This window comes from Stenella coeruleoalba, assembly GCF_951394435.1.
Source record: "Stenella coeruleoalba genome assembly, chromosome: 17".
NCBI lineage: Eukaryota > Metazoa > Chordata > Mammalia > Artiodactyla > Delphinidae > Stenella > Stenella coeruleoalba.
Genome location: NC_137163.1, coordinates 47429531 through 47453781, shown reverse-complemented (window position 1 = coordinate 47453781; position 24251 = coordinate 47429531). Strand labels below are relative to the sequence as shown.

The 24251-nt window shown below is 49.7% G+C and overlaps 2 protein-coding genes across 2 annotated transcripts in view; both read right to left on the bottom strand.

Annotated features, from left to right (window-relative positions):
• Nucleotides 1–1341: 1341 nt before the first annotated feature.
• Nucleotides 1342–8984, bottom strand: LOC307176371 (dipeptidase 2-like; the record flags this gene model as incomplete). Its single annotated transcript, XM_079902409.1, is given in 12 exon segments — nucleotides 1342–1999; nucleotides 2379–2555; nucleotides 2676–2745; nucleotides 3043–3184; nucleotides 3409–3538; nucleotides 3830–3867; nucleotides 3870–3955; nucleotides 4281–4364; nucleotides 4366–4556; nucleotides 4872–5007; nucleotides 6654–6867; nucleotides 8969–8984. Coding segments are annotated over 12 exon segments (1377 nt in total). The 3' UTR covers nucleotides 1342–1906.
• The window catches only part of LOC307176369 (uncharacterized protein), a gene marked incomplete at its 5' end in the record, with an annotated part of 33740 nt that continues 17263 nt past the window's right edge, over nucleotides 7775–24251 (bottom strand). The window contains 5 exons of the mRNA XM_079902406.1: nucleotides 7775–9646; nucleotides 12137–12424; nucleotides 14915–15202; nucleotides 17693–17980; nucleotides 20474–20761. Of these exons, the coding sequence (XP_079758532.1) occupies nucleotides 9171–9646; nucleotides 12137–12424; nucleotides 14915–15202; nucleotides 17693–17980; nucleotides 20474–20761 (1628 nt within the window). The 3' untranslated portion in view covers nucleotides 7775–9170. The remainder of the gene's footprint in view (nucleotides 9647–12136; nucleotides 12425–14914; nucleotides 15203–17692; nucleotides 17981–20473; nucleotides 20762–24251) is intronic.

Below are 24251 nucleotides of genomic sequence, written 5' to 3'. Positions count from 1 at the left end.
GTTTTCTCCACATCCTCTCCAGCATTTATTGTTTGTAGATTTTTTGATGATGACCATTCTGACCAGTGTGAGGTGATACCTCCTTGTAGTTTTGATTTGCATTTCTCTCATAATTAGTGATGTTGAGCATCTTTTCATGTGCTTGTTGGCCATCTTTGGAGAAATGTCTATTTAGGTCTTCCATCCATTTTTTCACTGGGTTGTGTTTTTTTGATATTGATCTGCATGAGTCGCTTATATATTTTACAAATTTATTTATGTTTATATATTTTGGAAATTAATCCCTTGTCAGTTGCTTCGTTTGCAAATATTTTCTCCCATTCTGAGGGTTGTCAGAGTCCAGAGTCTTCAGTGTTTCCTCAGTATCTAACTTGGGCAACTGTACAAATAGTGGTGGTATAAATGATGTAGAGAGATGAATAGTGGAAGTAAGTATTGAAGGTAAAATTAATCGTTCAGTAATATCACATAATTAATTTTAAGTGTCCATGTTATATTTGGGCAGAGTTTTTCACTTTGCAATTAGTTAGGTTTGTAAGAGACTCAGGAGAGAGATATGTACATTTTAGGTCAAGATCTGTGATATATATGGTGGCTGGAATCACAAGAGTAGATGAGACCATCTATCAAGGGCAGAAGAGAGCTTCTGAGAAATACACATCTCTTGGGAGAGGGCAAAGTGAGAGTGCCCAGTGAAAGAGATAAGGATGTCCAGAGGCAGGAGGAAGAAGTAGCAAATTAAGATGCTACTGTTGTTAAGGTGAAAGATTTTTCTGAGATGACAAACTTGATCAACAAAATCAAATATTGCTGAAAGGTGATATAATGACCAAACAATATTCATTCAATTTAATCACAAATTAAATGTCGGTGAATGCAATTCCAGTGCAGATAAGTAAGAAGAAAATAGCAAAATTGTGTGAGTCACGAGGTACATAAAGATAAGAAAATACAGACAGTGAGAATAAATACAAATTTTTGATAAACTGTACTGTGAAATTAGGAGGAGAGGAAAGGTAGCTAGAGAATTACTTGGCATCAAGCAAGAGTAATTTTTAATGGGAAGGGGGCAGCTTTCTAATGGGAGGGGGCCAAAATAAAATTGCTAAAGAGGAAAACCTTAACAATACCAATGAGATGGGAAAATGAATGGAAGTTACTGAGGAAGTGAGAATAGGTGAACTATGTAGAAAAGCTATCCTTGTATGTAAAGAGAAAAAGTTATTTAGGGGTGTTTTTGCTTTATAGTCTGTGTTTTCTCTGTGAAGTAAAAGTTTGATGGGAGGTGATGTCACCTCGAGATAGTGCTCATCAAATATCCTATGTGCTTATCTACATTTTTCATCCTCCTTTGTAGTTAGACTCTTTTCCTTTGATTAGTTGTGGCCAGTGGCAAAGAAGCAGAATAAAGTGTATCACTTCTGAGCTGAGGTCATTAGGAGCCAATGTCCCTCTGGTCTGGTCCTCTGCTATTGTGACATCGGAGGTCACATAGTCCAGATGATGTGGCTGCAAGATGGATCAGGACCATGTGATCTGTAAGGGCTTTACTTAGTAGAGAAATAACTTACTAGTATTTTCCACTGAGATTCCTGTGTTAAATAGATCTCCCTGTGAGAGCTCAGAGAGCATAGCGAAGACTGAAATGACAAAGACAGAGGGAGAGATGTTGGTAACATATGGAAGGTGCCTGGCAGATAATATATTTAATGGTAAACAAAGCTGCTGGAGTAACAGAGAGAGTATATAAGAGATGAGAAGAAAACCAACTGTATGTAGTATCTAGCGCTAAGGAGTGAGGAGAGAAACAACTGAAAAAAAAAAATAAAAAGAATGATCAGAAAGAAGCTAGGTGGTATGTCAACAGAAATCATAAGATTGCTATAAAACATAAAGGAAGGTAGTTTTAAAAGAAGCACCATTTAAAGGAGTCAGCTAACGGGTTGCACTGCAGCACCCGCACGGACAAAGACAGCATCACGATGCCACCGTTCTTCTTCTGCAGGGGCGAACCGGTGGACCGTCAGCTTGGCCCCCAGCACAGTCACCTGCCTGTTCACTCTCTTGGCCCCTGTGAGGAAGGTGTTCAGCCCCGGCTTTGAGGTCAGAGTCGTCTCCTCTCTGGGTTCGTGTGAATGGGGGAGCCGCAGCCCTGGTCTGGGTGGTGTCTTGGCCCTGGGTTTCCGGGTTTGGAGGCGTATCTTACCACCTAGACCCCCACCTAGGGCTCAAGGGTTCAGGGGCTGTGTACCGTGGGTTTTGGGGGCAGAAGATATTTAACCTGGCGTTTGAGGAAATTGAGGGAGAAGAGACTCAGGTTGAAGGGCTCCTGGTTTGAATTTCTCGCTTTAGGTTTGAAGGCCAGGGCAGTCTCTCACCAGAAGCTGCCGGATATCATCAGGAACATTCCGAGTGTTCTTGCACATACCCTGGGCAGCTGAGTTGGAGAAGATGACAGGTGCCTGTGACACTTCTAGGGCTTGCCGTGCCACAGCATCCGAGACATGGGACAAGTCCACCATCATGCCCAGGCGGTTCATTTCTGCCACCACCTTCTGCAGGGACAGGATGGGGAGAGGGCATCAGGGCTGCATTTACCTTGTGTGCATTTATCTGTAGGGAAGAGGCGGGGCTGTACATTCATGTGGGGCAGGGTATGAAACCCGGGTCCTTACCTCGCCAAAGCATGTCAGCCGACTGACATTGCTGGAGAAGGGGTGGATACCCTTTGCTGAGGTCTGCGTCCTGCAGGATGCCCAGGAGGCAGTCTGACTGGTGGCTGTGACTTGGCTACAAGAGCCTAGAAAGAGGTTCTGTCGAACTGTCTACACCTGCAACTACCTGGTGCAAGAGGAGGGACCCAAACTGGGCTGTGCCTGGCAGTAGCAGGGCCCTTCTGGGGATTCAGTCTTCTGCAAACCTCCATTCCCCTCCCCACCCAGGTTCAGGGCCGGATCCCAGGGGTAAACTTGCTTTGGGCCCCAGCGTGATCTTGGGCAGATCCCTGCCTCACTGGGCCCTCACCATCTGCACTGTGTTTACCAGGGCACGTTGCAGGTGTGGGTGAGTGTCACGTAGTGCACACCCAGCGCATAGAAGGTACGCAAGATGGAGAGGCTACTGTCCAGTGAGTGGCCGTCCTCCACACCAATGAGGCAAGCCCACTTCCGGCTATTGTTGAGAGCTGAGGGCAGGTAGGTCAGATGATCATTTTCAGAGGCAGGGGAAGCTTACTGAAGTCCCTAACACCTACCACCACCAGTCTGTTTACCTTTTTTTGTTTGTTTTTTTGGCCGTGCCGCGCAGCATGAGGGCTCTAAGTTCCCCCACAAGGGATCAAACCCGAGCCCCCTGCAGTGGAAGCGTGGAGTCTTAACCTCTGGATTACCAGGGAAGTCCCCCTTCTACCTTTAACTGAGGTCACAAGCTCCAGCTCAGAATAGGAAGCACACATGAGGCGGATGAGGTGAATTTTCTCCAGGGTGAGGCGCACAGCATCCCGTTCGTGGGTCTGGCATGGGACGTAGGCTGACCAGAACTGAGGGAAGGCCAGGGCTTAGTTTGGGCTTTGGAACTCCTTGGGGCTCAGCTGGCACAGCACTCACTGTGCCCAGAAGTCACATATAATGCGTTGCTTTCTCTGTGGTACTTGGATGCCCGTCAGGCTGGCTCACTGTGACCCCTGTAGCCCCCAGCATCCATGGCATGGCACTTTCTAGGTCACTGTGGTAACTTAGTTCCAATGTGACTAACCTGTGGTCTCTGAGGCCCCCAAAGGGCCCCACATTCCCCAGCAGCCATGGTGGCACCTTGTGTGTCCCTTTGGTACCTGGGCACCTCTGAGACCATCGTTCAGCCTGTCCAACCTGTCTGGCCATGGCTGAAATTGTGCAGATTAACATCCTGTAGCCCACTGTGGTAAAACTGCCTCAGGACCAGGGGCATCTCGTTGCGGCTGGAGGGAGGTCAAGGCAAACGGGTGGGCTCCTTAGGTCTTGGGATCAGGCAGGACACATTGCCAGGCCTGGGCCAGCCTGGGGGTCCCCACCTCACACTGTCACACAGACTATACTAGGAGCAGCTGCGGCCTGGGCTGAGGGGTTCCCACCAGGGAGGGGATGACAGAGAAGGGGAAGGGCATCTGTAGATGATGGACAGGACATCCAGGGGTGGTGTGAGGGAGCCTCCCCACTAGCTCTGCATGCTCCGGACCTCCTCCTCTGCCCAGGGCCAGGCTAGGCCCCCACCGGCCCCCAGCAGCCCGCACACACTGCAGCCACCCCTCCACAAGCGGGAAGTCCCGCATCAGGGCCCTCGTGCGCTCCCGCGGACTTGGGGTGCTGGAGGTGCCCGGTGTGGTCTGCACGGGTTACCAACCGCAGCAGCAGACCCAGCAGGAGCAGCAGACACAGCAGAGGCCGCTGACTGAGTGCGCGGGGACCTTCGAGGTCCCCGGGCCGCAAGCTGCGCAGGGCCAGGCAGGCGGGCAGAGGCGGGTCTGAGAGGGGCGGGCGATGGGGTTCTGCCCGTGGACTCAGGCCACCCAGCGGCGCGGCCTCGCGAGGGGGGCGGGGTGAAGGAGGGGATACAGCGTCACAGGACCCTGCGACCCGTGTGCGGAGAGCCGCGATCCGCGAAGCCCGGCAGCCACAGGGAGGCACTGCCCTCCCGCCGCCTGCTCAGAGGCAGCTCCCGCGGGCTAACCTGGCCTCTGCTGAGAGCCCACTCGCCTCCCATCGCGGGTTCCCTCCACCCCCGCCCCTCTTCCCACTCCCACTGCTCCGAGGGGGCGCCCTAGGTTGCTCTCCCCACCTCTAACCTTCCTGTCCAAGCTGGGGCCACCTTCAGCCTGAGGTCTCCCGGGAGCACACCTCGTCCCCATCTGCCTGCAGCCGGCCCCGCCCACCCCGAGGGCTGCGTGCGAGTGTCTCTGTGGCCACAAGTGCTCTGGGCTCCCGGTTTCCCGTTACTGGGCCATGGGGGCTGGTGTGGGGGAAGAGATAGTTTCTGGAAATGGGGGGGGGGGTAACGTTGTGAGCTCTGGATTCAGGAAGGGGCCCTCTGCCCCCGACCTTCTCTCTCCACCTACTTGACTCCCCAACCTGCATGACCATTCTCTGGGCACTTCAACCAGCACCTGGGAACTATCAGGAACCCCCCCCACTTCTGTCACCCAGCCTCAGGAAAGAGCGCCCTCAGGAGTCACTACACCTCCCCAGGGCCTGAATAGAGGGACTTCTGGGATGTGAACTGAACAACCTTCTGGGGAGAGTCAGCGACCCTTTTACTCAACAGAGCAGGAAGTCAGTCAGCAGGCTATTTGAGTGGAAGGAAATGAAGTCGTTTCCATGGCAGCAGAGCCCCCACCGCAGCAACCTTCCTCCCAGAGCTGCTGGCTGACCTTCTGGCCAGGATCCCTTTACCTCAGCGTGGAAGGCCCGGCCTCGTGGAGAAGTATAGGTTCTGAGGAAGACCTGGCACCTGGGTTCTGCTGCTACACTTGCCTTATCTCGTGGCCCTTTTGGCTCTAGCTTTCCCAGAAACCTCAAGGGCTAAGTGCTTGTGCATGCTCAAAGGCCGCACACCATTCCCCATTTCCAGCCTCAGGCCCTCCCCCAGCTGCCTCCTCTAGGGACCCCCTCCCACCAGCGCGCGCGCACACACACACACACACACACACACACACACACACACACTGGGGATGTGCCTTCTCACAGAAGCTCAACCACTGAGATGCTTTAGGGGCTGTGCCCAAACTCCTTCATCCCCAGCCTCTCAAGATTTGGCTCTGATCCCTGGCACCCCCTGGAGCTGTTCCACCTTTGGAACCTTTCCCGCATGGCAGGAGTGCCTAGCGCAGGGGTAGTGACCTAAGTCTGAGCACTGGCGACCCTAAAAATCTGTTACACAAAAACATTTTATTGAGCATTAAAGGGACCCCACTGGGGACAGAAAGGGCTGGCAATAAGGGAGCATGTGAACCTCGGGGCAGGGTGCGTGCTGCTTGATTCTCCATCCTGTTCTTGTTTCAGGGAGCAGGTCTTCCTGGGTCTCTCTATCCTGCCTCCTGACACCCCAGGCAGGAGGCTCTTTGGGAAGCCACAGATTGCTGCTTTCCGTTTCAAAAATCCCAGCTCCCCCCTGGTTTGTGGTGGTGGCCGCTGACAACGGCTCAGGGCAGGAGCACATGTGGTAGACTGCTAAGGCTTCTCTGCACCCTGTCTCTGCTCCTGCATCCTCCTTGGCTCGAAGAGTGTAGACTTTTCTTTCTTCAGCTCACAAAGGGGCCCCTGAGGACTGAGCAGAGGAACGGCAGGTTTTCTTCCAGGCCAGCTTTAGCCCTCGGATGTTCAGGGCAGACTCTCAAAACAAACCTCAGTTTCTGAGGCTCCTGGCTTATGGACATTTAGTGTAGAAGGAGGCTCCTGGCTGGGGAAGGCAGAGACAAAATGACACAGGTTCTAATCTGTGGCAGTGGGCAGTTGGGGGGGGGGCAGGGTCACTGCAGGAAGAGGCATTCGCTGGCTTAGGCAGTTAAACCGTCGCACTCTCTTCAGGATGGCTCACCTGCAAGATTCTGAGGAGTCCGCCTCCTGGCACCAAGCTACAATCGCCGGACTGTGGGTCTGGAGAAACGCAGGTCGCAATCCGACCTTTTTGGAGCGTGCTTTCCCTTGGGAGCACGTCTGGCAACTGGCTTCTCTGCCTCCACATTTGCTGGCGTGGCCAAAGGTACATCTCCGTAGACCCGGTAACCACCAACCAGGCAGGATGTCTCCACATGCCGGCCCAACTGCTTTTCTCCACACCCTCGATAGAGGACATGGTAGTGACCAGGTGTAGGAGGAGAAACGGGAGCAACTGCTGCTGCAAAGAAAATCAGAACTGATCAGTCACTTCTGCTGTGCACAGTCTCCTGCCAGAATGGACCTCTGCCATTTTTCTCTGTTTCTAGCTGAAGACGTTTAATCTACTTAACGTGCAAAACACAGCCTTGGCTCATCACCTGTATGAGTCCCTAGAGAAGGGACACTGGCTGCAAAAGCAATCCCTAGAGCCTAGGGCTGTAGCAGATGAGGAAGTCTCTTCACCGTTTCCAGGGAAAATAGTAGAACCTGAAAGTAATTGCAGTCATGATCCTCTCCATCTCTCCCTTCCACAACAGAGAAAACCTTTCTTGCAGTCTGTCACTTCTGAGGCTTTCATGGAAATGTCTTTCAAGTTTTGAAAAAAATAATCCAATATATATTGGTTAAGAACCCAGCCCACCTTGGCAACCCCTCTTGGGTCCAATTTATACTGCCTGTTTCAACCACACTGAACTCTAGCCCTCTGATACTTTTATGTAGATTAGAACAAGGCCAAATCCTGAGGCAGAGTGAGCAGGAGACTCAGAACCGGGTTCTGGGTCCCAGCTCTAGGCTCACATCAACCCAGCCTCCTGGGACACCATCTCCTCAGCCCTCCAGTCTCATTAGTACTGCATCAACCCCTCTTCGTTCTTTTGGTCTTCCCATCAATATGGCACCACCCTCTCCCCTAGTACTCAGCAACTCAGGATGGGATGTGTCTTAGGGGACCGGTAGAGACGCCTACATGACAGCACAGATGTGCCTGCGTTGGCAGGTGCGGTTCAAGAGTGGCCCTCTTCCTCAAACTGCTCCTTTTACCATTTGCCAACAAAAATGCATTTGTCTTTTGCTAAGAGGCCAATAAGTAAAGGGTCTGAATGGAAGCATCCTCTAGCCCACATGGGAAGGCTACAATTATAAAAATCAGAGACTTCCTGCACACTTGTCCTGGGATGACCTTTCACTTCTCCTCAGCAGTGAGCACTGTGGGTCTCTGAAGGTGTCCCTGGTCCCTGGTATTACTCAGAGCTGGGAAAGTGCTTAGGTGTATGTGGTGGGCAAACCCCACAGGAAAATGTGGCAGCCAGGGCAGGTTGTGTGTACACCATGCCTCTTGTACAGATGGCCGGACTCGGTGTACCTGTTGCACTGCCCTCCCAGGGAACAGAGGACAGGTTTGAGTAAATATAGAAGATATGGTCAGACATTCTCTCTCAGACAACCAAAGAGATTTGTATCTGCTGGAGAACTTTCTCCAAGGAAAGAAGTTCCCTCCAGGGTAGGGAAGTTTCTCTGAGGGCAGCAAGTTTGCATAGTTACCCTGCCAAGGTAACTGTGAGAAGGCCTGTGAGGGCATCACTACCCAGTGAGGTCCTATGAGGAAACTGTGTCTTGAGGGGCAGGCTTCAGGAGGAGGGGCAGTCTTGTAGAGGAGAGAAGGGTGGAGGCAGGGGTACTCTGCCGGGCCCCTCACACCTGGGCCCTCCCACCCATGCCCTAGTCTAGTAGACAGCCCACGTCGGGAATGCCGGTGGGCTGGCCCAGCCCCAGGGGCCCCAGGAGGGCAAGAGAGACCCACATTCTGAGATTTGCTTGAGACGCAAGATTAACGTAAGAGACAGCTTGCTTGTATGGCACTGACCCTAAGAGGCAGAGCTTTGTGTGGACTGGGGAATCAGGGAAGGCTCCATGGCAGTGGGCCCGAAGGACATGTGAGATTTGGACCCACGGGGAAGAGACGGAAGATATTCCAGTTTGGAAGAATAAAAGCAAAGACACACTTCTCGACCTTGTCCTGCCCCAAATATTAATTCATAGCACCCTCACATTTTTACAACTGAGGACTTAAAAAAACCAAGAGGTTAAGGGGCCTACCAAGTGTTACACGGGTATTGGAGAGGTGTTCTGCTCAATGGTTATGTTCATGTCGGGCCTCCCGATATACAGTTGATAGGAATGTGATGACAAGCTCATGCCATTTCAAACATTTCCAAGTGACAATGACAGAGCTGTTAAAGGTGCAAAACTTGGTTGCTGAATGACCACACAGAGAGGGTATGGTGGGCCCATTTTAACATGAAATGGAAAACAAATTCATGAAAAAAGCGACATAGTACAGGATGACAACGTCATCATTCCACTGCCCTCTCCCCCAGACGTAAAAATCATTAGAATCCTCTCTCCCTGCACCATGAAAGGATGAGATGAACTCTCAGCTCAGGTCCCTTTGAAAAACATGGTCAACAGTGCGAAGAGGTGTTACTGAGACGATTTGGTCCGACTCAGAGAAGGAAAGAGACAACTCTGCCCTTAGCCTGATCAGACCCACAGGAAGGAACCACCTTTGGGGCAGCCTTTCATAGGGTGGCAATGAGAGAGAACCTTCTTTAGGAGGGGACTCCCTGTTGCCGACCTTGAAAAAGCAAAGATGGGACACTCGTTCACTGGGGTTGTTGCAGAGGGGATGTGACCAGAGGTTGGGCCACCCTGCTTTAGAATCAAAGCACCTTGTATTCCTGAGCTGCTTGAATGCTGCAATCGCTGGATTTTGGTTCTGGAGCAACCCAGGTCTTTGTCCGACTTTTCCGGATTGTGCTTTCTCTTGGGACAACGTCTGGAGACTGGCGTCTCTGCTTCCACCTTTGCTGGCTTGGCCAAAGGAACATCCCCGTAGGCCCCGTAGCCACCAACTAGGCAGTATGTCTCCTCATGCCGGCCCAACTGCGCTTTTCCACACCCTCGGTAGAGGACATGGTAGTGACCAGGTGTAGGAGGAGAAACGGGAGCAACTGCTGCTGCAAAGAAAATCAGAACTGATCAGTCACTTCTGCTGTGCACAGTCTCCTGCCAGAATGGACCTCTGCCATTTTTCTCTGTTTCTAGCTGAAGACGTTTAATCTACTTAACGTGCAAAACACAGCCTTGGCTCATCACCTGTATGAGTCCCTAGAGAAGGGACACTGGCTGCAAAAGCAATCCCTAGAGCCTAGGGCTGTAGCAGATGAGGAAGTCTCTTCACCGTTTCCAGGGAAAATAGTAGAACCTGAAAGTAATTGCAGTCATGATCCTCTCCATCTCTCCCTTCCACAACAGAGAAAACCTTTCTTGCAGTCTGTCACTTCTGAGGCTTTCATGGAAATGTCTTTCAAGTTTTGAAAAAAATAATCCAATATATATTGGTTAAGAACCCAGCCCAGCTTGGCAACCCCTCTTGGGTCCAATTTATACTGCCTGTTTCAACCACACTGAACTCTAGCCCTCTGATACTTTTATGTAGATTAGAACAAGGCCAAATCCTGAGGCAGAGTGAGCAGGAGACTCAGAACCGGGTTCTGGGTCTCAAGTCTAGGCTGACATCAACCCAGCCTCCTGGGACACCATCTCCTCAGCCCTCCAGTCTCATTAGTACTGCATCAACCCCTCTTCGTTCTTTTGGTCTTCCCATCAATATGGCACCACCCTCTCCCCTAGTACTCAGCAACTCAGGATGGGATGTGTCTGAGGGGACCGGTAGAGACGCCTACATGACAGCACAGATGTGCCTGCGTTGGCAGGTGCGGTTCAAGAGTGGCCCTCTTCCTCAAACTGCTCCTTTTACCATTTGCCAACAAAAATGCACTTGTCTTTTGCTAAGAGGCCAATAAGTAAAGGGTCTGAATGGAAGCATCCTCTAGCCCACATGGGAAGGCTACAATTATAAAAATCAGAGACTTCCTGCACACTTGTCCTGGGATGACCTTTCACTTCTCCTCAGCAGTGAGCACTGTGGGTCTCTGAAGGTGTCCCTGGTCCCTGGTATTACTTAGAGCTGGGAAAGTGCTTAGGTGTATGTGGTGGGCAAACCCCACAGGAAAATGTGGCAGCCAGGGCAGGTTGTGTGTACACCATGCCTCTTGTACAGATGGCCGGACTCGGTGTACCTGTTGCACTGCCCTCCCAGGGAACAGAGGACAGGTTTGAGTAAATATAGAAGATATGGTCAGACATTCTCTCTCAGACAACCAAAGAGATTTGTATCTGCTGGAGAACTTTCTCCAAGGAAAGAAGTTCCCTCCAGGGTAGGGAAGTTTCTCTGAGGGCAGCAAGTTTGCATAGTTACCCTGCCAAGGTAACTGTGAGAAGGCCTGTGAGGGCATCACTACCCAGTGAGGTCCTATGAGGAAACTGTGTCTTGAGGGGCAGGCTTCAGGAGGAGGGGCAGTCTTGTAGAGGAGAGAAGGGTGGAGGCAGGGGTACTCTGCCGGGCCCCTCACACCTGGGCCCTCCCACCCATGCCCTAGTCTAGTAGACAGCCCACGTCGGGAATGCCGGTGGGCTGGCCCAGCCCCAGGGGCCCCAGGAGGGCAAGAGAGACCCACATTCTGAGATTTGCTTGAGACGCAAGATTAACGTAAGAGACAGCTTGCTTGTATGGCACTGACCCTAAGAGGCAGAGCTTTGTATGGACTGGGGAATCAGGAAAGGCTCCATGGCAGTGGGCCCGAAAGACATGTGAGATTTGGACCCACGGGGAAGAGACGGAAGATATTCCAGTTTGGAAGAATAAAAGCAAAGACACACTTCTCGACCTTGTCCTGCCCCAAATATTAATTCATAGCACCCTCACATTTTTACAACTGAGGACTTAAAAAACCAAGAGGTTAAGGGGCCTACCCAGTGTTACACGGGTATTGGAGAGGTGTTCTGCTCAATGGTTATGTTCATGTCGGGCCTCCCGATATACAGTTGATAGGAATGTGATGACAAGCTCATGCCATTTCAAACATTTCCAAGTGACAATGACAGAGCTGTTAAAGGTGCAAAACTTGGTTGCTGAATGACCACACAGAGAGGGTACGGTGGGTCCATTTTAACATGAAATGGAAAACAAATTCATGAAAAAAGCGACATAGTACAGGATGACAACGTCATCATTCCACTGCCCTCTCCCCCAGACGTAAAAATCATTAGAATCCTCTCTCCCTGCACCATGAAAGGATGAGATGAACGCTCAGCTCAGGTCCCTTTGAAAAACATGGTCAACAGTGCGAAGAGGTGTTACTGAGACGATTTGGTCCGACTCAGAGAAGGAAAGAGACAACTCTGCCCTTAGCCTGATCAGACCCACAGGAAGGAACCACCTTTAGGGCAGCCTTTCATAGTGTGGCAATGAGAGAGAACCTTCTTTAGGAGGGGACTCCCTGTTGCCGACCTTGAAAAAGCAAAGATGGGACACTCGTTCACTGGGGTTGTTGCAGAGGGGATGTGACCAGAGGTTGGGCCACCCTGCTTTAGAATCAAAGCACCTTGTATTCCTGAGCTGCTTGAATGCTGCAATCGCTGGGTTTTGGTTCTGGAGCAACCCAGGTCTTTGTCCGACTTTTCCGGATTGTGCTTTCTCTTGGGACAACGTCTGGAGACTGGCGTCTCTGCTTCCACCTTTGCTGGCTTGGCCAAAGGAACATCCCCGTAGGCCCCGTAGCCACCAACTAGGCAGTATGTCTCCCCATGCCGGCCGAACCGCGTTTTTCCACACCCTCGGTAGAGGACATGGTAGTGACCAGGTGTAGGAGGAGAAACGGGAGCAACTGCTGCTGCAAAGAAAATCAGAACTGATCAGTCACTTCTGCTGTGCACAGTCTCCTGCCAGAATGGACCTCTGCCATTTTTCTCTGTTTCTAGCTGAAGACGTTTAATCTACTTAACGTGCAAAACACAGCCTTGGCTCATCACCTGTATGAGTCCCTAGAGAAGGGACACTGGCTGCAAAAGCAATCCCTAGAGCCTAGGGCTGTAGCAGATGAGGAAGTCTCTTCACCGTTTCCAGGGAAAATAGTAGAACCTGAAAGTAATTGCAGTCATGATCCTCTCCATCTCTCCCTTCCACAACAGAGAAAACCTTTCTTGCAGTCTGTCACTTCTGAGGCTTTCATGGAAATGTCTTTCAAGTTTTGAAAAAAATAATCCAATATATATTGGTTAAGAACCCAGCCCAGCTTGGCAACCCCTCTTGGGTCCAATTTATACTGCCTGTTTCAACCACACTGAACTCTAGCCCTCTGATACTTTTATGTAGATTAGAACAAGGCCAAATCCTGAGGCAGAGTGAGCAGGAGACTCAGAACCGGGTTCTGGGTCCCAGCTCTAGGCTCACATCAACCCAGCCTCCTGGGACACCATCTCCTCAGCCCTCCAGTCTCATTAGTACTGCATCAACCCCTCTTCGTTCTTTTGGTCTTCCCATCAATATGGCACCACCCTCTCCCCTAGTACTCAGCAACTCAGGATGGGATGTGTCTGAGGGGACCGATAGAGACGCCTACATGACAGCACAGATGTGCCTGCGTTGGCAGGTGCGGTTCAAGAGTGGCCCTCTTCCTCAAACTGCTCCTTTTACCATTTGCCAACAAAAATGCATTTGTCTTTTGCTAAGAGGCCAATAAGTAAAGGGTCTGAATGGAAGCATCCCCTAGCCCCCATGGGAAGGCTACAATTATAAAAATCAGAGACTTCCTGCACACTTGTCCTGGGATGACCTTTCACTTCTCCTCAGCAGTGAGCACTGTGGGTCTCTGAAGGTGTCCCTGGTCCCTGGTACTACTTAGAGCTGGGAAAGTGCTTAGGTGTATGTGGTGGGCAAACCCCACAGGAAAATGTGGCAGCCAGGGCAGGTTGTGTGTACACCATGCCTCTTGTACAGATGGCCGGACTCGGTGTACCTGTTGCACTGCCCTCCCAGGGAACAGAGGACAGGTTTGAGTAAATATAGAAGATATGGTCAGACATTCTCTCTCAGACAACCAAAGAGATTTGTATCTGCTGGAGAACTTTCTCCAAGGAAAGAAGTTCCCTCCAGGGTAGGGAAGTTTCTCTGAGGGCAGCAAGTTTGCATAGTTACCCTGCCAAGGTAACTGTGAGAAGGCCTGTGAGGGCATCACTACCCAGTGAGGTCCTATGAGGAAACTGTGTCTTGAGGGGCAGGCTTCAGGAGGAGGGGCAGTCTTGTAGAGGAGAGAAGGGTGGAGGCAGGGGTACTCTGCCGGGCCCCTCACACCTGGGCCCTCCCACCCATGCCCTAGTCTAGTAGACAGCCCACGTCGGGAATGCCGGTGGGCTGGCCCAGCCCCAGGGGCCCCAGGAGGGCAAGAGAGACCCACATTCTGAGATTTGCTTGAGACGCAAGATTAACGTAAGAGACAGCTTGCTTGTATGGCACTGACCCTAAGAGGCAGAGCTTTGTGTGGACTGGGGAATCAGGGAAGGCTCCATGGCAGTGGGCCCGAAGGACATGTGAGATTTGGACCCACGGGGAAGAGACGGAAGATATTCCAGTTTGGAAGAATAAAAGCAAAGACACACTTCTCGACCTTGTCCTGCCCCAAATATTAATTCATAGCACCCTCACATTTTTACAACTGAGGACTTAAAAAACCAAGAGGTTAAGGGGCCTACCCAGTGTTACACGGGTATTGGAGAGGTGTTCTGCTCAATGGTTATGTTCATGTCGGGCCTCCCGATATACAGTTGATAGGAATGTGATGACAAGCTCATGCCATTTCAAACATTTCCAAGTGACAATGACAGAGCTGTTAAAGGTGCAAAACTTGGTTGCTGAATGACCACACAGAGAGGGTACGGTGGGTCCATTTTAACATGAAATGGAAAACAAATTCATGAAAAAAGCGACATAGTACAGGATGACAACGTCATCATTCCACTGCCCTCTCCCCCAGACGTAAAAATCATTAGAATCCTCTCTCCCTGCACCATGAAAGGATGAGATGAACGCTCAGCTCAGGTCCCTTTGAAAAACATGGTCAACAGTGCGAAGAGGTGTTACTGAGACGATTTGGTCCGACTCAGAGAAGGAAAGAGACAACTCTGCCCTTAGCCTGATCAGACCCACAGGAAGGAACCACCTTTAGGGCAGCCTTTCATAGTGTGGCAATGAGAGAGAACCTTCTTTAGGAGGGGACTCCCTGTTGCCGACCTTGAAAAAGCAAAGATGGGACACTCGTTCACTGGGGTTGTTGCAGAGGGGATGTGACCAGAGGTTGGGCCACCCTGCTTTAGAATCAAAGCACCTTGTATTCCTGAGCTGCTTGAATGCTGCAATCGCTGGGTTTTGGTTCTGGAGCAACCCAGGTCTTTGTCCGACTTTTCCGGATTGTGCTTTCTCTTGGGACAACGTCTGGAGACTGGCGTCTCTGCTTCCACCTTTGCTGGCTTGGCCAAAGGAACATCCCCGTAGGCCCCGTAGCCACCAACTAGGCAGTATGTCTCCCCATGCCGGCCGAACCGCGTTTTTCCACACCCTCGGTAGAGGACATGGTAGTGACCAGGTGTAGGAGGAGAAACGGGAGCAACTGCTGCTGCAAAGAAAATCAGAACTGATCAGTCACTTCTGCTGTGCACAGTCTCCTGCCAGAATGGACCTCTGCCATTTTTCTCTGTTTCTAGCTGAAGACGTTTAATCTACTTAACGTGCAAAACACAGCCTTGGCTCATCACCTGTATGAGTCCCTAGAGAAGGGACACTGGCTGCAAAAGCAATCCCTAGAGCCTAGGGCTGTAGCAGATGAGGAAGTCTCTTCACCGTTTCCAGGGAAAATAGTAGAACCTGAAAGTAATTGCAGTCATGATCCTCTCCATCTCTCCCTTCCACAACAGAGAAAACCTTTCTTGCAGTCTGTCACTTCTGAGGCTTTCATGGAAATGTCCTTCAAGTTTTGAAAAAAATAATCCAATATATATTGGTTAAGAACCCAGGCCACCTTGGCAACCCCTCTTGGGTCCAATTTATACTGCCTGTTTCAACCACACTGAACTCTAGCCCTCTGATACTTTTATGTAGATTAGAACAAGGCTATATCCTGAGGCAGAGTGATCAGGAGCCCCAGAACCGGGTTCTGGGTCTCAAGTCTAGGCTGACATCAACCCAGCCTCCTGGGACACCATCTCCTCAGCCCTCCAGTCTCATTAGTACTGCATCAACCCCCCTTCGTTCTTTTGGTCTTCCCATCAATATGGCACCACCCTCTCCCCTAGTACTCAGCAACTCAGGATGGGATGTGTCTGAGGGGACCGATAGAGACGCCTACATGACAGCACAGATGTGCCTGCGTTGGCAGGTGCGGTTCAAGAGTGGCCCTCTTCCTCAAACTGCTCCTTTTACCATTTGCCAACAAAAATGCATTTGTCTTTTGCTAAGAGGCCAATAAGTAAAGGGTCTGAATGGAAGCATCCCCTAGCCCCCATGGGAAGGCTACAATTATAAAAATCAGAGACTTCCTGCACACTTGTCCTGGGATGACCTTTCACTTCTCCTCAGCAGTGAGCACTGTGGGTCTCTGAAGGTGTCCCTGGTCACTGGTACTACTTAGAGCTGGGAAAGTGCTTAGGTGTATGTGGTGGGCAAACCCCACAGGAAAATGTGGCAGCCAGGGCAGGTTGTGTGTACACCATGCCTCTTGTACAGATGGCCGGACTCGGTGTACCTGTTGCACTGCCCTCCCAGGGAACAGAGGACAGGTTTGAGTAAATATAGAAGATATGGTCAGACATTCTCTCTCAGACAACCAAAGAGATTTGTATCTGCTGGAGAACTTTCTCCAAGGAAAGAAGTTCCCTCCAGGGTAGGGAAGTTTCTCTGAGGGCAGCAAGTTTGCATAGTTACCCTGCCAAGGTAACTGTGAGAAGGCCTGTGAGGGCATCACTACCCAGTGAGGTCCTATGAGGAAACTGTGTCTTGAGGGGTAGGCTTCAGGAGGAGGGGCAGTCTTGTAGAGGAGAGAAGGGTGGAGGCAGGGGTACTCTGCCGGGCCCCTCACACCTGGGCCCTCCCACCCATGCCCTAGTCTAGTAGACAGCCCACGTCGGGAATGCCGGTGGGCTGGCCCAGCCCCAAGGGCCCCAGGAGGGCAAGAGAGACCCACATTCTGAGATTTGCTTGAGACGCAAGATTAACGTAAGAGACAGCTTGCTTGTATGGCACTGACCCTAAGAGGCAGAGCTTTGTGTGGACTGGGGAATCAGGAAAGGCTCCATGGCAGTGGGCCCGAAAGACATGTGAGATTTGGACCCACGGGGAAGAGACGGAAGATATTCCAGTTTGGAAGAATAAAAGCAAAGACACACTTCTCGACCTTGTCCTGCCCCAAATATTAATTCATAGCACCCTCACAGTTTTACAACTGAGGACTTAAAAAACCAAGAGGTTAAGGGGCCTACCCAGTGTTACACGGGTATTGGAGAGGTGTTCTGCTCAATGGTTATGTTCATGTCGGGCCTCCCGATATACAGTTGATAGGAATGTGATGACAAGCTCATGCCATTTCAAACATTTCCAAGTGACAATGACAGAGCTGTTAAAGGTGCAAAACTTGGTTGCTGAATGACCACACAGAGAGGGTACGGTGGGTCCATTTTAACATGAAATGGAAAACAAATTCATGAAAAAAGCGACATAGTACAGGATGACAACGTCATCATTCCACTGCCCTCTCCCCTAGACGTAAAAATCATTAGAATCCTCTCTCCCTGCACCATGAAAGGATGAGATGAACGCTCAGCTCAGGTCCCTTTGAAAAACATGGTCAACAGTGCGAAGAGGTGTTACTGAGACGATTTGGTCCGACTCAGAGAAGGAAAGAGACAACTCTGTCCTTAGCCTGATCAGACCCACAGGAAGGAACCACCTTTAGGGCAGCCTTTCATAGTGTGGCAATGAGAGAGAACCTTCTTTAGGAGGGGACTCCCTGTTGCCGACCTTGAAAAAGCAAAGATGGGACACTCGTTCACTGGGGTTGTTGCAGAGGGGATGTGACCAGAGGTTGGGCCACCCTGCTTTAGAATCAAAGCACCTTGTATTCCTGAGCTGCTTGAATGCTGCAATCGCTGGGTTTTGGTTCTGGAGCAACCCAGGTCTTTGTCCGACTTTTCCGGATTGTGCTTTCTCTTGGGACAACGTCTGGAGACTGGCGTCTCTGCTTCCACCTTTGCTGGCTTGGCCAAAGGAACATCCCCGTAGGCCCCGTAGCCTCCAACTAGGCAGTATGTCTCCCCATGCCGGCCCAACTGCGTTTTTCCACACCCTCGGTAGAGGACATGGTAGTGACCAGGTGTAGGAGGAGAAACGGGAGCAACTGCTGCTGCAAAGAAAATCAGAACCGATCAGTCACTTCTGCTGTGCACAGTCTCCTGCCAGAATGGACCTCTGTCATTTTTCTCTGTTTCTAGCTGAAGACGTTTAATCTACTTAACGTGCAAAACACAGCCTTGGCTCATCACCTGTATGAGTCCCTAGAGAAGGGACACTGGCTGCAAAGGCAATCCCTAGAGCCTAGGGCTGTAGCAGATGAGGAAGTCTCTTCACCGTTTCCAGGGAAAATAGTAGAACCTGAAAGTAATTGCAATCATGATCCTCTCCATCTCTCCCTTCCACAACAGAGAAAACCTTTCTTGCAGTCTGTCACTTCTGAGGCTTTCATGGAAATGTCCTTCAAGTTTTGAAGAAAAATAATCCAATATATATTGGTTAAGAACCCAGCCCACCTTGGCAACCCCTCTTGGGTCCAATTTATACTGCCTGTTTCAACCACACTGAACTCTAGCCCTCTGATACTTTTATGTAGATTAGAACAAAGCCAAATCCTGAGGCAGAGTGAGCAGGAAACTCAGAACCGGGTTCTGGGTCCCAAGTCTAGGCTCACATCAACCCAGCCTCCTGGGACACCATCTCCTCAGCCCTCCAGTCTCATTAGTACTGCATCAACCCCCCTTCGCTTTTTTGGTCTTACCATCAATATGGCACCACCCTCTCCCCTAGTACTCAGCAACTCAGGATGGGATGTGTCTGAGGGGACCGGTAGAGACGCCTACATGACAGCACAGATGTGCCTGCGTTGGCAGGTGCGGTTCAAGAGTGGCCCTCTTCCTCAAACTGCTCCTTTTACCATTTGCCAACAAAAATGCATTTGTCTTTTGCTAAGAGGCCAATAAGTAAAGGGTCTGAATGGAAGCATCCCCTAGCCCCCATGGGAAGGCTACAATTATAAAAATCAGAGACTTCCTGCACACTTGTCCTGGGATGACCTTTCACTTCTCCTCAGCAGTGAGCACTGTGGGTCTCTGAAGGTGTCCCTGGTCACTGGTACTACTTAGAGCTGGGAAAGTGCTTAGGTGTATGTGGTGGGCAAACCCCACAGGAAAATGTGGCAGCCAGGGCAGGTTGTGTGTACACCATGCCTCTTGTACAGATGGCCGGACTCGGTGTACCTGTTGCACTGCCCTCCCAGGGAACAGAGGACAGGTTTGAGTAAATATAGAAGATATGGTCAGACATTCTCTCTCAGACAACCAAAGAGATTTGTATCTGCTGGAGAACTTTCTCCAAGGAAAGAAGTTCCCTCCAGGGTAGGGAAGTTTCTCTGAGGGCAGCAAGTTTGCATAGTTACCCTGCCAAGGTAACTGTGAGAAGGCCTGTGAGGGCATCACTACCCAGTGAGGTCCTATGAGGAAACTGTGTCTTGAGGGGCAGGCTTCAGGAGGAGGGGCAGTCTTGTAGAGGAGAGAAGGGTGGAGGCAGGGGTACTCTGCCGGGCCCCTCACACCTGGGCCCTCCCACCCATGCCCTAGTCTAGTAGACAGCCCACGTCGGGAATGCCGGTGGGCTGGCCCAGCCCCAGGGGCCCCAGGAGGGCAAGAGAGACCCACATTCTGAGATTTGCTTGAGACGCAAGATTAACGTAAGAGACAGCTTGCTTGTATGGCACTGACCCTAAGAGGCAGAGCTTTGTGTGGACTGGGGAATCAGGGAAGGCTCCATGGCAGTGGGCCCGAAGGACATGTGAGATTTGGACCCACGGGGAAGAGACGGAAGATATTCCAGTTTGGAAGAATAAAAGCAAAGACACACTTCTCGACCTTGTCCTGCCCCAAATATTAATTCATAGCAACCTCACATTTTTACAACTGAGGACTTAAAAAAACCAAGAGGTTAAGGGGCCTACCCAGTGTTAACACGGGTATTGGAGAGGTGTTCTGCTCAATGGTTATGTTCATGTCGGGGCTCCTGATATACAGTTGATAGGAATGTGATGACAAGCTCATGCCATTTCAAACATGTCCAAGTGGTAATGACAGAGCTGTTGCAGGTGGAAAACGTTTTTGCTGAATGACCACACAGAGAGGGAACGGTGGGCCCATTTTAACATGAAATGGAAAACAAATTCATGAAAAAAGCGACATAGTACAGGATGACAACGTCATCATTCCACTGCCCTCTCCCCCAGACGTAAAAATCATTAGAATCCTCTCTCCCTGCACCATGAAAGGATGAGATGAACTCTCAGCTCAGGTCCCTTTGAAAAACATGGTCAACAGTGCGAAGAGGTGTTACTGAGACGATTTGGTCCGACTCAGAGAAGGAAAGAGACAACTCTGCCCTTAGCCTGATCAGACCCACAGGAAGGAACCACATTTGAGGCAGCCTTTCATAGGGTGGCAATGAGAGAGAACCTTCTTTGGGAGGGGACTCCCTGTTGCCGACCTTGAAAAAGCAAAGATGGGACACTCGTTCACTGGGGTTGTTGCAGAGGGGATGTGACCAGAGGTTGGGCCACCCTGCTTTAGAATCAAAGCACCTTGTATTCCTGAGCTGCTTGAATGCTGCAATCGCTGGATTTTGGTTCTGGAGCAACCCAGGTCTTTGTCCGACTTTTCCGGATTGTGCTTTCTCTTGGGACAACGTCTGGAGACTGGCGTCTCTGCTTCCACCTTTGCTGGCTTGGCCAAAGGAACATCCCCGTAGGCCCCGTAGCCACCAACTAGGCAGTATGTCTCCCCATGCCGGCCCAACTGCGTTTTTCCACACCCTCGGTAGAGGACATGGTAGTGACCAGGTGTAGGAGGAGAAACGGGAGCAACTGCTGCTGCAAAGAAAATCAGAAGTGATCAGTCACTTCTGCTGTGCACAGTCTCCTGCCAGAATGGACCTCTGCCACTTTTCTCTGTTTCTAGCTGAAGACGTTTAATCTACTTGACGTGCAAAACACAGCCTTGGCTCATCACCTGTATGAGTCCCTAGAGAAGGGACACTGGCTGCAAAAGCAATCCCTAGAGCCTAGGGCTGTAGCAGATGAGGAAGTCTCTTCACCGTTGCCACGGGAAACAGCTAAGTTGTAGGACACCCAGCTGGTGTTGGAGGCCTGCTTGGCGTGGGGAACAAACCCACACAAATTGGGTGCAGAGCCTTATTGAGAAATAGATGTATCATCTGTTGATTCATAAGGAGTGTCTAATTCTTTTTCATTCACAAACAAGCTGTGCGAGGACCTGGGAATAAAAAGTCTATTAAGGATTAGCCTCTGCATAAATTGTAGCAATATTTTTGTGGATCTGTTGACTAAGGCAAAGGAAACAAAAGCAAAAATAAACAAATGGGGCCTACTTAAACTTAAAAGCTTTTGCACAGCAAAGGAAACCATCAACATAACAAAAAGACGACCTACTGCTTGGAGGTAAATATTTGCAAATAATATGACCCTTAAGGGGTTAATATCCAAAATATACTAAGAGTTCATACAACTCAACATCAAAAAACAAAAACAAAAACAACCTGATTAAAAAATGGGCAGAAGAACTGAATAGACATTTTTCTAAAAAAGACATACAGATGGCTAACAGGCACATGAAAAGATGCTCAAAATCACTAATCATCAGAGAAATGCAAATCAAAATCACAATGAGGTATCACCTCCCACTTGTCAGAATAGCTATCATCAAAACGACCACAGATAACAAATATGAGTGAGGATGTGGAGAAACGGGAATGCTTCTACACTGTTGGTGGGAATGTAAATTGGTGCAGCCACTGTGCAAAACAGTATGGTAGTTTCTCAAAAATCTAAAAATAGAACTGCCATATGACCTAGCAATTCCACTCCTGGTTGTATATCTGAAGAAAACAAAAACATTAATTCAAAATGACATATGCATCCCAACATTCATAGTGGCATTGTTTACAATAGCCAAGATATGGTGGTAACAACCTAAGTGTCCATCAACTGATGAATGGATAAAGAAGAGGTGGTAGATATACACAATGGAATATTACGCAGCCATAAAGAAAATGAAATTCTGCCATTTGCAACAACATAGATGGACTTGGAGGGTATCTCACTTAGTGGAATAAGTTGGACAGAGAAAGATAAATACTGTAAGATATCACTTATGTGTGGAGTCTAAAAAATAAAACAGACTCACAGAGAACAAACTAGTGGTTACCAGTTGGGAGAGGGTTGGGGGGAGGCATAAGCTAGGGTAGAGGATTAAGAGGTACAAACTACTCTTTATAAAATAAATAAGCTACAGAATATATTATACAGCACAGGGAATATAGCCAATATTTTGCAGTAACTATAAATGGATTACAACCTTTAAAAATTGTGAATTACTATGTTGTACACCTGAAACTTATAAATCAACTATAAGTTAAAAACAGAAAAAAAAAAAAAAGAATTAGCCTCTGCCCTCAGGGATCTTTCAGTCTAATTGGGAATCAGGTAAAGTAACACATCCAGTGTGGTCAAGGACTAAGATTCAGGTGTGCCTTGTGTCCTGTGGAAGCCCAGACTGAGGGGCCAGGGAACACTTCTTGAAGGGGTGCAACTTGAGAGATGAGGGAAAGTTTGCAAAGCAAAAAGCATGCAGGGCCTTTCACTCAAGCTGACAAATGCAGAAAGCTAGTGTCTACCTAGGGAAGCCTGAGCTCTGGCGTCCTGAGTTTCCACCACTGTCCACCATTACGAACTCTGAGACCTGGCAGGCTTCGTACCTTTCTAAGCTCTGGCTTCTTTTCTGACCAATGGGGAATTGCTCCCAGAGCCAGGTGATCACGGGGCATCTTTTGGCCGCCGCTGCAAAGACCGCCCTGGGCAGCAGAGGCGCATAGGAGCTCCCTTCTGGGAGGCGGTGGATGTTCGGTGGCGCTAAGCTGGTGTCCGGCTGGGCTAGGCGGAGGACGGGTCCGGATACAGCGCCCGCCAGTCTCCCAGGCAGAGAGCACTCCCTTAAGGCCCCAGATGTGTGTCAAATCAGAGGCCTGACCTCAGGCCGAAGCTGCAGGACAAGCAGACGAGCCTCCCGACCACAAAGTCTGGGCGCCCAGCGGCTGCTCCGCACGGGGCCCTGGAGCAGGTGAGTCCCAGCGACAGGCCCGGAAAAGCTGTTTCTCACGTCGCTACAGCCTTGTGGGTCTTGGGCATAAGAGCCCCTTGGTTTTCAAAGCTAGATGTTTTGGGGGCTCGCCTCTCAGGTGCAGGTCTTGGAAGTTGGGGTGCCTGGTGTGGAGTTCAGATCCTTTGCTCCTCGGAGACACTCTGGCTGTTGAGTTCCCTCCTGACTGGGGCGGGGGGGGGGGGGGGGGGGGGGCGGGGGGAGGAGTAGGGGTGGCGTTTATGCCGAGACTGAGTCCCAGCCCTTACCACGTGCTGCCTGTGGGCCTTCTCCTTGGCCCCATTTATAGAAGTTGCTCAGTTTTTAGGTTTTTTCAGAGGAAGTTGTTCTATTTGTATTTGTAGATTCAGTGTGTGTGTTGCCATCTTGAACCTGAGTTTTAAACAGAAGTACTTAATCATATATTTTTTAACAAAGTCTATAGTAAATCAATATTTCTGTCTTCCTCCTGAAGAAGATTAGTATTTTTAGAATGCTTTAACTTCGTTTAAATATTCTTCCCATGGTCTGCTGTGAGAGGCTTTTCCATCTTCTGTACCATTTTTATCTAGTATTTTAATTCCATTTTGTTTTTCAGTACAAAAAAGTTATCATTTATGTATTTTTTTAAAAAGTAGACTATTTTTTAGAGCCGTTTTAGGTTCATGGCAAAATTGAGTGGAAAGTATTGAGAGTTCTCATATACCCCTTGCCCCCATCCTCATTATTTTTATAGTCAGTTCTTACTCAAATTTACCAACGGGTGTTCTGATTTTTTGCGTCCCGTTGCTGCATGCATCCCATACCTCCCTTCTGAATTTATTTCCATTAATGTGATGTGAACCTTTATTATAATTTCTAGGAATGCAAAATAAATACATCTGTAGTTTTTCAGGGGTGAAGAACTTCTAGTTGTTGGTTCTGTGGGCTGAGTCATTAGAATTCCTGTTTTTTTTTTTTCATAGTTTTGGTGACTGAGGTCATCTACATGGATATTCTTTTGAGAGTACCATGCATGCCTGGGATGCGAGACCTCCCATGAGATGTTTTTTTCTGTTTGCCTCTGTCCACGCTCAGTAGTGTTCATGAGTCTCCCATCAGTTTTTGTTTTAAATAATTTTAGACTTAACAGAAGAGTTGCAAAGATAGTACAGGAAGCTCCCACATACTGTTCACCCAGCTTTTCCTATTACTGCAGCCCTTAGC